Genomic DNA, 16,129 nt, shown 5'->3' with positions numbered 1-16,129 from the left:
AACGTTTTCAGCTTTGCACCTCAATTAGTTTTACATTCTTACAAGTTCCGCGTTGCTGTAGTTAACTAAAACCCTGAAGACATCTTTTGTCTGTTTCGTGGCCTTTTAAAAAACAATCAGGGCTGAAATGTTTCATAAAGAAAAACCACTAGGGGGAGTCTAAGCGCTTTCAAAAGGCTAACGGGAGAGAATAGCTGAAGGTTTTCCTAGATCAAGGGCTCTGCCTCTCGCTCTCCTAAAGCATAGAAGTAATAACCCTTCGATTTATCTGTTATAGCAATGATTCTCTCTCTATAAACTATGAAGTGAGAGTACCATAATTCTGGAAGCAATGGGTAAAAAAAAGGCATAAAAATATATATAAATTAATTTCCCTCCCCCTCTCCCCAAAAAAGTTTGGCACTGTTATATGAATCAGTACTTTTCTATTGTGTGAAATGTTTTTGTGACGTCAAATGAAGTGGCATTTGAAAATATCAGCAGTTAGCTCAACAGCATGAAAGATAAATATATATTTTTTTTATGATAAACAGTTCCCAAACCTGGTCCTGGAGGCACCCCAGCCAGTCAGGTTTTCAGGATATTCAAAATGAATATTCATGAGAGAGACTGGCATGCAGTGAAGGCAGTGCATGCAAATCTCTCTCATAAATATTCATTGCGGATATCCTGATACCCCTGACGGGTGCTTCCAGGACAAGGTTTGAGAACCATTAAATATTTGATTCAAGTTCATACACTTCTGCAATATGCATATTAATTTTACTCTGTCGGGATTTTTGCTATCAGATCGTGCCATAACAACACTGTATTATCAACGTTCTAGAAATAAGCTCAGAAAATGCTGATTCTTAGCAGGCAATATCATTTCAGAAAGATTTCCATTAAATTGGGAAAAAATGAAATTAAAACAGCAAATCTTATATAGATTTACAAACAGAAAAAGAGTTTCATTCAATGATTTTTCTGTGCCCCATTTGCAAGTAAATGTAATTGATCCAAACGCATATCGCACGTAGACGTGAAAGGAAATGATTCACATTACAGGCTACAGACCCTGCCTGTGGTATGTTCTTTTTCCGTCAACTGACTTGTGTTCTGCACTGCTTATGGTCTCAGATCTTTGCTAACCGAGGCAAAAATTTCCATCTAAAAAAAAAATGATGCTGTCTTTTAAACAAGTGTATTCCCGAGTTAGATATCAAAGCATCTAGATCTCCCTGTAATTCAATTAGTCAGGTTTCAGGAAGGTGGGGTCGATTTTTTTTTTCCCTCGACTTGAAAACGCCTTCCTCATATTGGAAACCAATCAGACCTGAGTGAGAACGAAAAAAAGAGGAAATCGGTAACCAAACAGCAGGCTGTGCCCTGAGTGGCTGCTGTGGGCTCTGACAATCCCCCTTCCCCCTAGTAAGCTGCCTGAAATCGCACATGATCACCCAGCCCCCTCGCTATGTCTGAGCCGGGCTGTCTGCCTTCCACGGCTTACATGCTACATTCACACGGTGCTTAAACTTGCACTGGATCTGGTTGCTTGTACGTATTTATGTACATTCTGCATGCACTCGGCAGCGGACTGCACGGATAATTTTAATACCGTACCACTGGATTTGTCCAGCCTGCTGTAGGATCTTCTTCACGCAGTGAGCAGATTATTGAAAAGGGGGCGTGACTTTTTGGGGATTTCAACCCCCCCCCCCCCCTTCCTGACCACGGTGCATTTTAAGTTTGGGTTATTTTATTTTCTGTTTTTTGGTTGAGTGTCAAGGAGGAGCAGCTGCCGTTCCCGTGAGGCAGCATCAGTGGACGACATAAATCCCCGTGCTACTGATCGGGGGGTTTATTTTATTTATATTTCAAACTGTTTTCTCCTCAGACAAGTTGATCTCCTGGAGACTGGATAGCCTTACAAAAAAAAAAAAAAAACACTTCCCCCCCCCCCCCCCCCCTTTGCTCTGGCTGAAGACGGGATTTGGAGCTCATCTTTATGCATGCTGTTCTCCCAGTCACTTTGCAAAGGCGACAGCGGACATCATTTCGGGGAGGTGGTTGGTTTTTGACACCACTTAAAAGGCGATTTGATTTCCATCGTCGTGCTGGCGTTCCGTTTAAAGCCACCGTCAGATGCACAGAGAGCGCTAGAGCCCGGCCGGCGCCCTTCACCCCTCGCATCGTGGCCCAGAGGAGAGCGACACAAAGCGGCAGGAGTCCCAGGCACCAGCCCCAGCCAGCAGGGGTGGACATGAAGGAGGCTCGCAGGACTAGTCCCTAAACCAGCACAGCTCGCCACACTCTGGGAACACGTTTATAGCGCTGATTTCTCTCCCCCCCCCACCCCAAATACCAGAATCCCGTGTTCAACCAGCAGACTTTACGCGCATAACTTGTCTGCACCCCATCACCGCCTATGACTTTCTGTCTTCAATAAGCGCCGAAGAGCCTCTGCTCCCCTGCACGGGAACTTTTGCAGAGGGAGGACGTGGGGGCTACCCCCACCCCGGTAAAGGCACTGCGGGAGGACGCCGCTCAGCTCCTTTCTCTGCCTGTGTTTGGTGGGGGGGCCTGGAGCCATGTTGCACGTGGAGGTGTTGACGCTGGTCTTTCCGGTGCTCTGGATGTGTGTTTGCAGCCAGGATCCCGGCTCCAAGGCGGTGGCTGATCGCTATGCTGTGTACTGGAACAGCACCAACCCCAGGTAAAGGAGGAGGAGGGGAGGGAGCGCAGGGCAAGAGGTAGCTGCGACAGTGTGTCACCTGTGTTTAAAAATACAAAACACCTGTGAAAATCGTGCAGCAAATGTGGTTTGCATTGGATTCCTTTATTCGTTTATGCATTTTAATTGAAAATCTAATCGGAACAGCCACACCTTTTGTATGTGCATCACACATTCATTTTTTTTTTTTTTTGCTGCATACTTCCTTGTCTTTTGAAGTGTAATTCCATTGCAGGGTCTCCGCAACTTGAAAACTACCTGTTGGAAAGGTTGTGCGCATCGCTTACCTGCACACAGATAAGCGTTCACACGCCAGGGAAAGTTATTTTTACGTTTGAAAATATGACAGTTTTTCTTACAGGCGATTTCTAGTAGAAATACTCTTATTAAACCGCAAGGTTGAAAATGAGCAGTTTTCTACCGATATGGTAGATGAGAAAATATTATCACCTGGTTGAAATCTCATAAGAGGTGGGTTTGCAGTCTTAATAGTTCCAGTAACCTGTACCTTTCCATTTTCTTTAAAAGGGAATCTGTGTCTTGCCTTGTCTTGTGGAAAGTTTCCACTTTCTCTGCTTGCAGCAGCGAGGCTGAGCATGACAGGAGTGGCGGAAAGTTTCTCACTCCCAGCTGAGCTTTCCTCTCAAGTGTTGCTGAATTTACACATTTTTTTTTCCTGACGCTTTCTGCACTGATCAATGAGAAGCTGTGTAATTTAAACCTAGCAAATAAAACCACACGTTTATATTGATCCGCCGGACACAGTCAAAATCTTTTCTTCTTTTTCCCAGTCTGGAGGAACGGTTTAGGTTTGTAAAAGGGAGGGGACAGCCTTGCGCTTCCTCGAGCTGTCAGAGCCAACCTCAAATATCAGAGACATTAGTTACAACTGAAAATTTCAAACATATTCTCAGACTTGGGCTCAGTAGCTGTTCTGCTTAGCACTGTTGGAAGAGGAAATCGTTCTGGCCGTGTGAAAGCCTCTTATGAAAGATGACCAGAAAAATACAGCTATAGTAGCTTTTTAACTCTGAATGGGGTTGGAAGAAGCCTTATTTTGAGTGCTTCCATACGTTGACCTCTGGGCTTTCCTGGGCAGTGTACAAAGAAAGCTTAAAATCTGCATTCACAGTGTCAAAAGAAGAGGCTCTTTCAAATGAGGTTTTGTGTAAGAACCCAAGGAATTCTCATAACTTGATTTTTTTTTGCCCCTTTTCAGCTACCTGGCAGATATATTTTTATGTGCAACATGGTTTTGTTTTTTTTCGATTTTACCTGTCAGCAAGTCTTAAGTAAATTTGAGGCCATGTTATCTTAAGTTATCTCTGTTTTCTGCTTCTGATACCGCTGTTTGGTTTGAGATTAGGACATTGATTTTTGTCACAGGTCATGTTTTTTAATAGATCAGCATACTGCCTGCAGGAAACTCTTTCCTGCTCAGTATTCTGTGTTTGCTTCAGAATAGGTGATACTAAAGTTAACAAGTTTGCTGCACTTGGTTTAATATCACACAGCTGTTTGCTGGCGATCTTCATCCCAACTGGTAACATGAAAGAAATTAATTCACCAGTGTTTGGCCTTACTAGCAGAGGTTGCTCGTCCTTTCTGTTGTATTCAAATCTAATTTTCCACACAAGTTCTAGCAGAACTAAAAGCTCTGTAGAGCCTACATATCACTTAAAATTTACCTCAAGTGAGAAATGTGCCAGACATTTTTAAAGGAGTCACTAATTTGTGTGTGATGTGTTTGATTACACTGCCTTGAATGAAGAGAGGACAACCTCTTAAAGTACATCAATAAAATAAATCCCCCAAACATAACATATCCTGTGCCCAACTAGTGTCTGTATTAAAGGCTCTGTCTTTCTCATTTTGAAAGTCTGCCTCAAAGCATAAGAACCTCTAACTTTTTAATGATTGCACCCTAAAAATATGGGAATAAGTTACTTCTTCATAGTTTGCCAAGAAGTAGTAGCTCACGTGACATAAGTTACTGAATAATTTTAAAACATATTTTGTTAAAGTTCAGCTTACTGCTAGTGGGTTAAAAATATTTTCCCCAAAAGGCTACTGTGGACTCCGGCAAGAAGCCAAGATGCAACTAGTAGCGCGAGCTGGCGATTTCTCCGTAGTATCCATAAAGAAGAAATATTTTTGGGGGGAGGGGTAGTAATATATTTGGAGCATAGGAATTCACATGGTGGACTCTATTTGGAGTGCAAGGTTTGTTTATTTTCTGAGTTGAACAACATTGCTGGTCTTTTTAAGATAATGGCCTCCAAATTGGAAAGACTCAAGTTTTTAAATGTTGATATCAACTGGTCATGTTTTCTGTTCCCTAAAAATAAAGTAAGTGTGGGAAAAACTGAACAAGGTGTTCCCAGGCATTGATTAAAAGTGTATTGATAAAAAGGGGAACTAAACACCAGACGTCAACAGGGGATAAAGCAATGTGGAAAACGTTGAGCAAATGAGTTGCATGTGGCACCCGTATTGGGAACTTTCTGTGAAGTTTGAGGTCTTTTAAATGCTGTGATGACCTGTGTGGAGATAATTATCTTAAAAAAAATTTTTTTTTATCTTGTTCGTCCTCTCTTATTATACAAGAGAGGGAATGCTAGAGGACAAAAAAGGCCTTAATTATCAGCAAATGTCTTGGCATCCCATAGGGTTCTTCGAAAAACCCTAGCTGCTCTGTGCCTTCTTTGAATGTATATTTATAGTAACGTCCTCTTAAATTGAAAGGAGCTGTTCAATTGTGGCATGTTTAGGAAAGAATAAAAGTTAAGATAATGTGATAAATAGCAGGGCTCTGGCACACTTTTTATTTTGCCTGTGAAGTACCAGCCGAAATCTGGATTTTGTTAGCTGCCTTTCAAGCTCCATGAGTTGCAGTGCAAAAACATGCAAAAGATTGTTTGGAGAAATGAAAGACAAAAGCGAAAGACATTTCTGCAGTAGAAGAGAACTTGGAACTTTTCTGATTTAACTGTACAAAAGTCCTCCTTGGTTAGTAAGACTGGAGCAGAGAGGCAATCGGTACTCGGAACTCTATAGCATCAGAAGAAACTTATAGATCTGAATGTATAGATTTTAGGGTTGAGGAGAGAAAATGCTGGCAATGTAGATAGAGCATGTCAAGGTATTTTTCTGTCACTGTTGTGCCCCATGTTCATTTAAAAACAGTAGCTGTTTATTTTCCAGCAAGATTCATTAAGTCTCCTTTCGTTCTGTACCAGGGGGCAGAAATTCATAGCCGAATGAGTATTTGGTGCCATTATTGGACCTAATCTCTTTTCAAAAGGTATCTTTCTAAAAATACAGAATATATAAATCATGGGTGTTTTGGAGGGGAAGTACTACACTCTTGTTTATTTATGTATAGCCCCAAAACATAGAGGTAATATAGTGGCTTTTAAGTATTTATTGATATCAATAACCTGATAAATGATCCCAGAAAAAAAGGAATGTGTCTTTAAATGAAATCACATAAGTATATTGGAAAAGTTTCAGTAGGCTTTTCTTTTTGTTGAGTGGATGCCAGAGTGCTGCTTGGGTAATTAAAATGTCTTCTGTGAGAATTAACATTAATTGAAGAAATATATTATGAAACTTATTGTCAGTAAAGAGCCCAGATATATTTTCAGGAAAAAAGCCATTTGAGATGTCATCATGCATTTTTCTTAATGCATCTCTTTAATTAGTCATTAATATGAGAAATAAATTTGCAAAATTTATGAACGCAACAGGAACAAGTTTTGTTCTGCTCGGTTAAACCAAAAAAGGGGTGATGGGGAATGGCCAGATTTTACCTAGTTATAGTGTTTCTAATGCTCAACAGCAATACTCAACTTCTTTTGTGTTTTACAGATATGGTTTGCACTGTAATGTTTTAGGACGCTGGTGTTCTCTCAAACTGCGGTTTGTTTTGAAACATTTTTCGTGGACGTCCACACAACTTGCCCGCTTTAGTCTGAAAAATGGCCGGCAATTGCTGGTATGGTCAAACGGTTTTATTTTATTATTTGTTTACATGTTAGGGAAGGGGGATTTTGGATTTAGTTTCAACTCTTTTTTTTTTTTTTTTTTAGATGTAGTTCAAAGTGAGTTGCGTTCAGGTACAGTAGGTATCTTCCTATCTCTGGAGGGTTAACAGTCAGACTCACAGAAACAGAAGCCTGCGCGGCCGCGTTGCTGATCTGCAAGAGCAGGTTTCTACATGGATTGTTGCTAGTGGAATAGCAACATTCCATGTAGAATCTCAAATAGGGAAAGGGAAATGGGACTTTATACTGCCTTTCTGTGGTATTTTGCAACTACATTCAAAGCGGTTTACATATATTCAGGTACTTATTTTGTACCAGGGGCAATGGAGGGTTAAGTGACTTGCCCAGAGTCACAAGGAGCTCCAGTGGGAATTGAACTCAGTTTCCCAGGATCAAAGTCCGCTGCACTAACCACTAGGCTACTCCTTCATCTGCATAACATGCACTAATCTTTAGTAAGAGACCCCCTTAGTCTGTAAAATCTTTACTAAAAGACCCCCAAAGTTTGAACCTGAGGCAATTGAGGTTACTGTGATTTGTCCAAGATATCAAGAAGGAGCAGCTGGATTTGAATCCTGGATTCCCCGATTAGCAACCTGATGCTCTTAACCATTAGTTTGTTGAAGTACTTCATGTGACAAAATTTCTCTTTGAACACTTTTCTTTTTTTTTTTTGTTTTCCTTCCCCAAACTGGCCTGAATTTTAACACATGAAAGAACTTTTTTTTTTTTCACATTGAGAGAATTTTTGGAAAAGAAAAACGCCAAATTTGTAAGAATGTGTTGTCGGTAAAACGTGGAGCAATTGGTTTCTGTTTGTGAAGGTTATGGTGTATTCATTTATGTTCTGCCCTAAATCAATCATTTCAACAGGCCGGACTGAGGGCAGTGTCTATTGCACACGGCTGTTGATTTTGCTGATTTGTGGCGTCTCCATAAGGAAGCAGAACTGTATGTCCCTTTTTCTGTAGCCTGTTGATACGTGTTGGACTCTGAAATTATGACATACATTATAAATCTCCTCCATACATACGGAAAGTGTGCCCTCTGGTCTTGGATGAAGGGATTGTTGTACAAGTACAGTTGTCGTATTTACTTTTTGACAACCTCCTGAATGAGAGTAATAATTTTTCAAGGCATCAGGGCCAAGACCCTTCCCCCCCCCCCCCCCCCCCTCTAAGTTTTCTTGTTGACTCTGCAGCTGTCTTGTAAGTTTTTAAACCTGAATTCAGCATTTGTACCTTTTTGGGTAAGTGAAATTCAGAGCAGTGTTTGATGCACTTCTTTGATGTTCATGGAATTATTTCTATGTGGATTAAAGCTAAAACAGAACTTATTTTGACCGGTATTTCCCATGTCTTGGCTGGATGAGTTTCTGCTGGTCTTGAAATTCCAGAAGCCCCCACAAAGAGAAACAGGGGTGTGTGGTGGTGGGTTAGGGCGTCTGCTGCCTATCTTTCAGAGGTGGTTTAGTTCCTCATCTGGAAGCTGTAGTCTAAGGGACAAAGAAATTGTTTCGTGCAATAGATTTCTCCTGAGTTAAAAGTGTAGCTAGAAGAGCCTTGGCAGTTCATTACACATAGCTTAGCTGATCTTAATAGTGTTACTTTAACCCATGATGGCATTGAAAGAATACCCGGAGTTTCTTAAATGGGCTCTTGAAAAACAGGGGTGGCGATTTTTTTTTCTCCCTCTGTGAATCCTGCACAATGAGCAATAGTTCTGCAGACCTAGGCCTTTTCAAGGGGGAACTCCTAGTTGAAGGGTAAATTACCTTCCTGAAATTCTTCTCATTTTCATCTGTAGCAAATGGCCTTAATGAAGGCACTGCATTCCGCCCACTGGCCCTGTTTCCTGGGACAGATAAAGATGAGCCTTTCTGTCTGTTCCTTGCTGCCATGAACTCAGCAATCTACCAGTACCACGCTGAGCTGAGAAAATGAATGAATATAATTAGTGTTAAAGGAGTCCTGTCTTTCCAAATGTTTGAGAGAGGCACATGTAAAAGCACCACACAGCAAATCAAGAACAGAAGATGTTATACATTTATATATTGACAGTGTCTGAAATGAACATCCTTGAGCTGGTTTTAAATTTAAAGCAGGAAACATTTTATTTTAATGTGCTTGTTTTCTTATTGCTTTCATCCAGGAAGGAATTTCAGTGTCTCCATACAATCTAGCACTTCATATACCGTAACTTTCAACCTGACCCTGAAGGGATTATCAGAGTTGGCGTAAAGCTCACAGAAAAATCAGTTCATAAAAAAACAGACAAAATCTATCAAACTTTGCATTTAGGATCGGTCTGTATTCAGATTGGGAACTGGTGCGTCGCTCACTGGCAGTATGCATCAGTGCTGCAAATGTTACATGACTGTGAGGATGCATTTTCTAACCAATCTTTTGTCAGCTGGAAATTTAGGGCACAATATTCAAAAGGGTTTATGCTCCCAACTTTGAGTTGTGGCCCTAACCTGCCCTTTTTTTTGAAAATTTACTAGGGCTGATGTTCTAATTTGAACTCAAAAGTTCACTAAACTAAGTTTTGGAGCATAAAAAGTAGGTGTTAACAGAGGCAGATTTAGGAACTAGAAAAGAAGTCGGGAGCTTAGGACTGATTTTTTTTGAGCAGTAGACTTGTAGATTAGGTTCATAAATCTAGGCAAATGAATGCCTACTCTCTGCCCCCAAACACACCCTCAGTGCTAAATAATTTCTATTTTTTAGTGCATGGGAAGCATGCACCTATCCCCAAACTACCGTGGGATTCCTGAGCACGTCCTGTGGTAAGCATGTGTTAGGTGCTGAAAATAGGGCACAAATTTAAGAAACTAAATTTAATTGCTCCATCTTTTTTTTTTTTTTTTTTTTCATATTGGGTCCTTAATGTTTTTCAGGCAGGTTTTTGAAATTGTAACTAGGTCTTAACCATTTTTTATAAAGTGGTCAGTGAGAGGAACTGGAGAGGAAGGGCTGAAATAGCACACGTGGAGGGGCATAATCAAGCAGGGCGCCCAAGTTTTCATGAGGGCGTCCTCGCAGGATGGCCCCATGAAGGGGTGGGGAAACCCATATTATCGAAACAAGATAGGCGTCCATCTTTTGTTTCGATAATATGATCAGGGATGCCCAAATCTCAACATTTAGATGGTCGTCCCCGGTTTTTGGCCATAATGGAAACTGAGGACGCCCATCTCAAAAACGACCAAATCCAAACCCTTTGGTCGTGGGAGGAGCCAGAATTCGTAGTGCACTGGTCCCCCTGACTTGCCAGGACATCAACCGGGCACCCTAGGGGGCAATGCAGTGGACTTCAAAAATTGCTCTCAGGTGCATAGCTCCCTTATCTTGGGTGCTGAGCCCCCCCAAAACCACTCCCCACAACTGTACACCACTACCATAGCCCTAAGGGGTGAAGGGGGCACCTACATGTGGGTACAGTGGGTTTTGGAGGGCTCACATTTACCACCACAAGTGTAACAGGTAAGGGGGGAATGGACCTGGGTTCGCCTGCCTGAAGTGCACTGTACCCACTAAAACTGCTCCACGGACCTGCATACTGCTGTAATGGAGCCTGATGTTACATTTGAGGCTGGCAAAATTTTTTTTTTTTTTTTTAGGGTGGGAAGGGGTTGGTGACCACTGGGGGAGTAAAGGGAGGTCATCCCTGATTCCCTCCGGTGGTCATCTGGTCAGTTCGGGCACCTTTTTGAGGCTTGGTCACAAGAAAAAATGGACCAAGTTAAGTCGGCCAAGTGCTCGTCAGGGACACCTTTCTTTTTTCCATTATCGGCTGAGGACGCCCATCTCTTAAGCCCCAGTCCCGCCTTCGCTACGGTGCCAACACGCCCCTGTGAACTTTGGTCGTCCCCGCAACGGAAAGCAGTTGAGGACGCCCAAAATTGGCTTTCGATTATGCCGATTTGGGCGACCCTGAGAGAAGGACGCCCATCTCCCGATTTGTGTTGGAAGATGGGCGCCCTTCTCTTTCGAAAATAAGCCTGATAGCCACAGCCCTCTGCTTGCAAGAGGTAAAATTTAAACTTCAGATAAAGCTACTTTTTAATTCTCATATGCTTTTACTGCTTTAAAATGCTGCTACATTTATTTGCAATAATATCTGTTTTAAGTTAAAAGAATATGTTGGACTGTGAGGGTAGGGTTTGGCATTTCGCACTGGTTTACCTTGGTAAAAAAAAAGCTACTTAACAAAAAAGTATTCTTCTGCCACAAGAAATTATCTGCTAAATCTAAATAGTTACATAGTGTGCCTTCTAGACTTGGTTGTTAAACCTCACGGTAGATGTCAAATGTTACAATCCAGTGACCTTCCTTCAGTTCATTTTAATCTTGGATGGTAAAAAAATACTTTTGTACTTTTATCATGTTTGATTTTGGATTTGTGACTTGGATGTATAAGTAGTTTAACTGAAAGCCGGTCAGAGTAAGGATGTTTTGAGCCTCTAGACAGATGAGCTTCAAGAGAAATAATGTTCTGTGTTATGGAGATTTAACATGAAAAACTCATTCCCTTATTACCATTTTATATTCTGTCCCAATGCAGGAGTATCCCATATAGTACTTTTTGGGATGATCGCAGCAGCCTAGTATATGGTGACTATAAGGTCCTTTAATTTTATTTACTTGAATTTTGATTTTGCTCACACTTTTTTCAGAATTCTGTTACCTTCAGCACCTTAATAAGCCGTATATATTCTGTTTCTAGTGTAGATACTACAATACAGAGCTGTAGTTGTATCCCATGTGACTCTCTAAGTGGCATCCCCTCACTCTTCCTGCTTTGCCACCATCAGTGAGAGGAGACAATAGGTTTGGAGCAGTTTTTGTGTCCCTGCATATTTGCTCACTGTATGGCCATACTGCTTGCACAACCTTTGGTACGGCTCCGAGTGGAGGGTGCTGTGTCAGACACATGAAGGGCAATTCTGTTACTAGTAACTGGGTTTAAGAGTAAGATAAACGCCTGTTAATGGTAGCCCATGTTGATAATTTGCATGAGTAAATGCACAGAATACCAGCACTTATTTTTCACTCTTGCAAAAAATCGGTGTGAAAAAATCCTGCTTATTTGGTATTCAATAAGCTGCACCTAAAGTTCAGCATGGTTTATAGAATGCCGCTTAAGCAGAGAAGTTGTGTGTTACACCGATATATTATAATTACACATGTAACTCAAAACCATGCCCATGACCCTCCCATTTTGTACCCCGTGTGGATGTCTCAAATCTGATTAGTGCCAATCATTGCTTGTTAAAAAGCCAATTATCACTAATTGGCTCATTCTATTAAATTGCTTGTGCAAATCGGGGCCACACCTAAATTAGCACGCACAATTTTTGACGACATGTATAGAATCAGGGGGTTAGTGCTTTGTCACTTTGCTGCCACTTAAGTGTGTATTTTGTAAGGGCATACATAAGTGGCAAATGCTTAAATGCAAGAGTGTGTACATGGGTGGAGAATAGAAGTGGCATGGGTTTTGCTACCACTTCTTGCACGACTTATAGAATGGTGTTCATTATGTGTACCCATGCTGCATTTTGGAACCTGTAATTATGCCTTTTCTGTGGCCACAAATTTACGTTCACTAATACAGCATTGGAGTGCCTAAAAGGAAGCTCCCATATAATGTCAGTGAAGGTATTAACTTAACGTGTGACTGTTTTTCAAGACCTATTGTCCCTTCGTTGGGTCAATGCAAAAGAACTGAGGGATGGTGATCTCTGAATACACCCACAAATAATATTACAATTACTTGTATATTTGAGCAGCATCATCTGATTATTTTGCACTGACCTGGTGAAAAACTAGTCAACTATATCTAATGCGGCAACCATGTTACTTTATTCAAATTTGAAATGGAAGTCTCTGTGTGTAATTTGCTAACACAAAATGGCTGCCACATTTCTCTTCCAAGATGGCTGTACTGTCAAGGATTGTGAAGATCCTGTGTGGACAAAAAGTATTCTCTGTATGCAAATTGCAAACAGCTCTGCTAATAAGTCTAGTAAAATTTAACCACAGATGAATAACTTCAGTAGCCAATTCTTTGTGTAACTTTTGAAGTACAGATTTGGAGGATGAAATGGTTTTCCTGGTAAAGGAGTACCAGATCTGAAGAGAACATTATGGCTATATAAAAAAAAAGCACTTAGGTAGTATCTACCATTTCTAGAGAGTATCATACAACAGTTATCTACCTTCAACTGGATAGTTTTCAGTTTTACAGATTAAATATATCAGTGGTTTGAACCATGGCTGTTTTTTTATGTTTGTCTTTTCCAAACAAGACATTTGGTGTATGAAGACTAGCACACTTTTTTTCTATTTACCATGTGAAAAGAAAGCACGGGTTTAAATTTTCAGAGATTTAGATTTTTAAAAAATCACTGAAACATATTATTTTTATTCGGTATTTGGGTTATCCTGTTGGATCTATTTTCTCTGAGTGTTCTTTTCGTCTTCCCTCCCCCCTTCCCTAGATTTGTTCAGTTATCTGAAGGTGAAATGAAGTCCAAATATGTTATATAGAGTAATAACTACATATGCAAAAGACTTATCAACTGACAGGGCTAATTTTAAGCTGTTATTAGCTGCTTCTTTTTTTTTTGCTTTGGTAGGTTGAGTTGGATAGGTTGGCAAGGCATTTATTCTTCCTGGTTAAGGTTCATGCATCTATTCAGCCTCTGATGACTTGCAGGAGGTTTTTTTGCTGTGGTGGGTTTAATTTTTCTTGTTCTTATACGTTTGTTCGGTCAGAGTCTGGGCATGAAAATACAGCAGAGGGCTAAGGATCAGAATCTGTCAAAATGTTACTAGGTTTGATGTATTGCTGTGCCGCTCTCTCTCCAAAGCGACACCTTGGCTTTTAATGGCCTTGCTCAGCACCTAAGTAACAGAGACCTCTGATGGACATAATTGTCTGTTTGGTGCAGTAGTATGTGGCCTTTTCTGAGAAACCTAGAGGGAAATAGATGTTTGGGGCAAAGCAATGTTTCTCTTGAACTAGCTTGAATCGTTTTGGTGTGTCCAGCAGAAGTAAATGCAACTCATATATGTGGCACAGTTGGAAAATTGAGGCCAGATTGATACTCAACTCAGGTGCCCCCTCCCCCCCCCCCCAAAAAAAAGCACTTTTGTTTTCACCGAATATATTGACTGTGAGGGACAGAAAATATACATATGTTGACTATGTTCTAAATTTTTTATTGGTTGTATTTTATTGCTATATTGTGAATGTTTGTACTGACAGATATTTCTCCTGTGCAGATTCACCTAATTGGTACATAACCTATGCCTTCTGAAATTCTTCTGTCAGTGATTAGCAGGCTGAATTTTTCTGTGCTGTGGACATTTCCCCCTACCCTGTGACCAAAATAGTGTATTTTGCTCATCTTTTAATATGAAGTTACAGAACAGACAAACCGTATATACATATCTACCTTCCTGTCTAAATAGATAGAAAATATCTATCTATATACCTAAATCTTACATTCATGAAATTGTGAGAGACACAAAGGTAGTTCATTTGACATTAAGCCATTAAGATATTAAGCATGCATTTCTTTAAAATGACCAGGAAGTCTCTTTTATTTGTTTTTTTTTTTTGATGGAATGGAAGCCGAATAGCTGTGTTTCTAGATTTTTCTGAAGTTGACTTGTTACAGAAGGAAACAATTACCTTGTTATAGAATTCCCCTCTCTATTTACATCCCTGAAGGATTTCAGTTTTTTTAGAGTGGGTTTTGTTTCAAAAAAATTCGTTAAATTTAGTCCAGTGAAAAAGGTATCGTCTTTTGTTTTCTTATTCCTATTTATGACCTTTAAAGTGGACTAACATAGCAAACCATACTATTTCATCTCACAGAATCATAATCTTAGAAATATAGGTTTTGAATCCAGCTTCACAGTTCCAGAGAGATTGGCTTGGCTGGCAGCCCTGACACCGCTGCTAAGAAATGGACAAGGTCAGTTGTTCGTAGGGTTCGGAAATACCAACAGGTTTCTCTAATCATGCTTTGTTTCCCTGACCAAGGGAGTAGATTTAAATTTCTGCTCTCTGTGCAGGGGTTGTTTTGACTGTGACTGTTGATGTTTCAGCTTATGACTCTGTAGGTTAGAGTATTTGCACCGGGCTGCCTGGCTTTTACGCCAAGCCCTCGATCCTTCAGCTGTTTAACTGGCCAACAAATGGCCCCAAAATATATGGCACTGAGGTGCAGCAGTATTACTCTAATTGTGTGAATCGAAAATATAAAAAAATACCCTTCTGTCTTCTCCCGCTGTTCAGAGCTATTGAGGTTTCCATTTCCAACACTCCTGTAAGTTATTAGTGTCTGTCAAGCCTGTAATTGCAGCAAGTCCCAAGCACTGTGTGTGGAAATATAGCAAGGAAGGAAGACAATGAAGAACCTTCCCCCCCCCCCCCCTTCATTTTCAGAAGGAGTAGAGTGAGGTACGTTAGTTCTTTTTGCCAGTTAGGGTGACATGATTCAGCTGTGTACTACTGACTTGCATCCGAGAAGGCAGACCATTGGCTAAAAAATGTTACCTCATCTCATGCTTATGTTGGGTGGTAATGAGGCCTGCATCGGCATATAATTTTTTTTAAATCACTTTGAAGGAACATAAACCCCCAATAATAAACTTGCTTTTACCACAAACAAATATTGTTATAAATAAGGGGGTTGGAACAAAGCACTGAACGTATTGGACCAAATAAGGGGTCTTATGTGGAGATCTTAGTATTGTCTCTGACTAAGGCATTACAGGGTGAGGAAAGAAGGCAACGGCTAGACTGTAAAAGCAGTGACCTCCTGTCATTAGCCTGGCCGTTCCAGTGGGTCACAAGCACTTGGAGTCACCATCTTGGCGGCATGTGTGATTTGAGGTCACTGATATGCACACCAGCTGGATGGGGGATGGGTGGAACCTTTCTTTGGACGCGGCTGCTGATGTACAAGTTTCCAGCACAACGCATGCCAGTCTTAGTTTTTCGATTCCAAGTGGAAGTTCACTGAAGAATAACGTTGCTTTGTTCAGTTCAGAGATTACTAGGACACCCATTTCGTCCCCTAAAATAGATTCAGTACCTTTTGATCTGTAAGTCTGTGGCAGTGCTTTAGAGATGGCTCCCTGACAGAGCAAGTCTGTTCGGTTGCATTAGTAAGCTGCTGAGTTAAAGCACAGTCCACTCATGCATCAGTGTGCAGATTTAAGAGGAATGCAGAGAATATGGGTAAGCATTAAGGAAAGAAAAAATAAACTGTCGCATTATACATTGTCTATATGTCAACAGTTGTAATATTCATTTAATTTTCAATATATGCCTTGCTTGGCGCTTAAGA

The 16,129-nt window shown here is 40.7% G+C and overlaps 1 protein-coding gene across 1 annotated transcript in view; it reads left to right on the top strand.

Moving 5' to 3' along the window:
• The first annotated feature begins 1,432 nt into the window (after positions 1–1,432).
• EFNA5 (ephrin A5) overlaps positions 1,433–16,129 on the top strand; it is a 619,210-nt gene continuing 604,513 nt past the window's right edge. Inside the window, exon 1 of the mRNA XM_030193452.1 lies at positions 1,433–2,695. Coding sequence (XP_030049312.1) covers positions 2,571–2,695 — 125 coding nt within the window. The 5' untranslated portion in view covers positions 1,433–2,570. The remainder of the gene's footprint in view (positions 2,696–16,129) is intronic.

Source organism: Microcaecilia unicolor, chromosome 2 (assembly GCF_901765095.1).
Source record: "Microcaecilia unicolor chromosome 2, aMicUni1.1, whole genome shotgun sequence".
NCBI lineage: Eukaryota > Metazoa > Chordata > Amphibia > Gymnophiona > Siphonopidae > Microcaecilia > Microcaecilia unicolor.
This window is presented reverse-complemented; position numbering and strand designations above follow the sequence as displayed.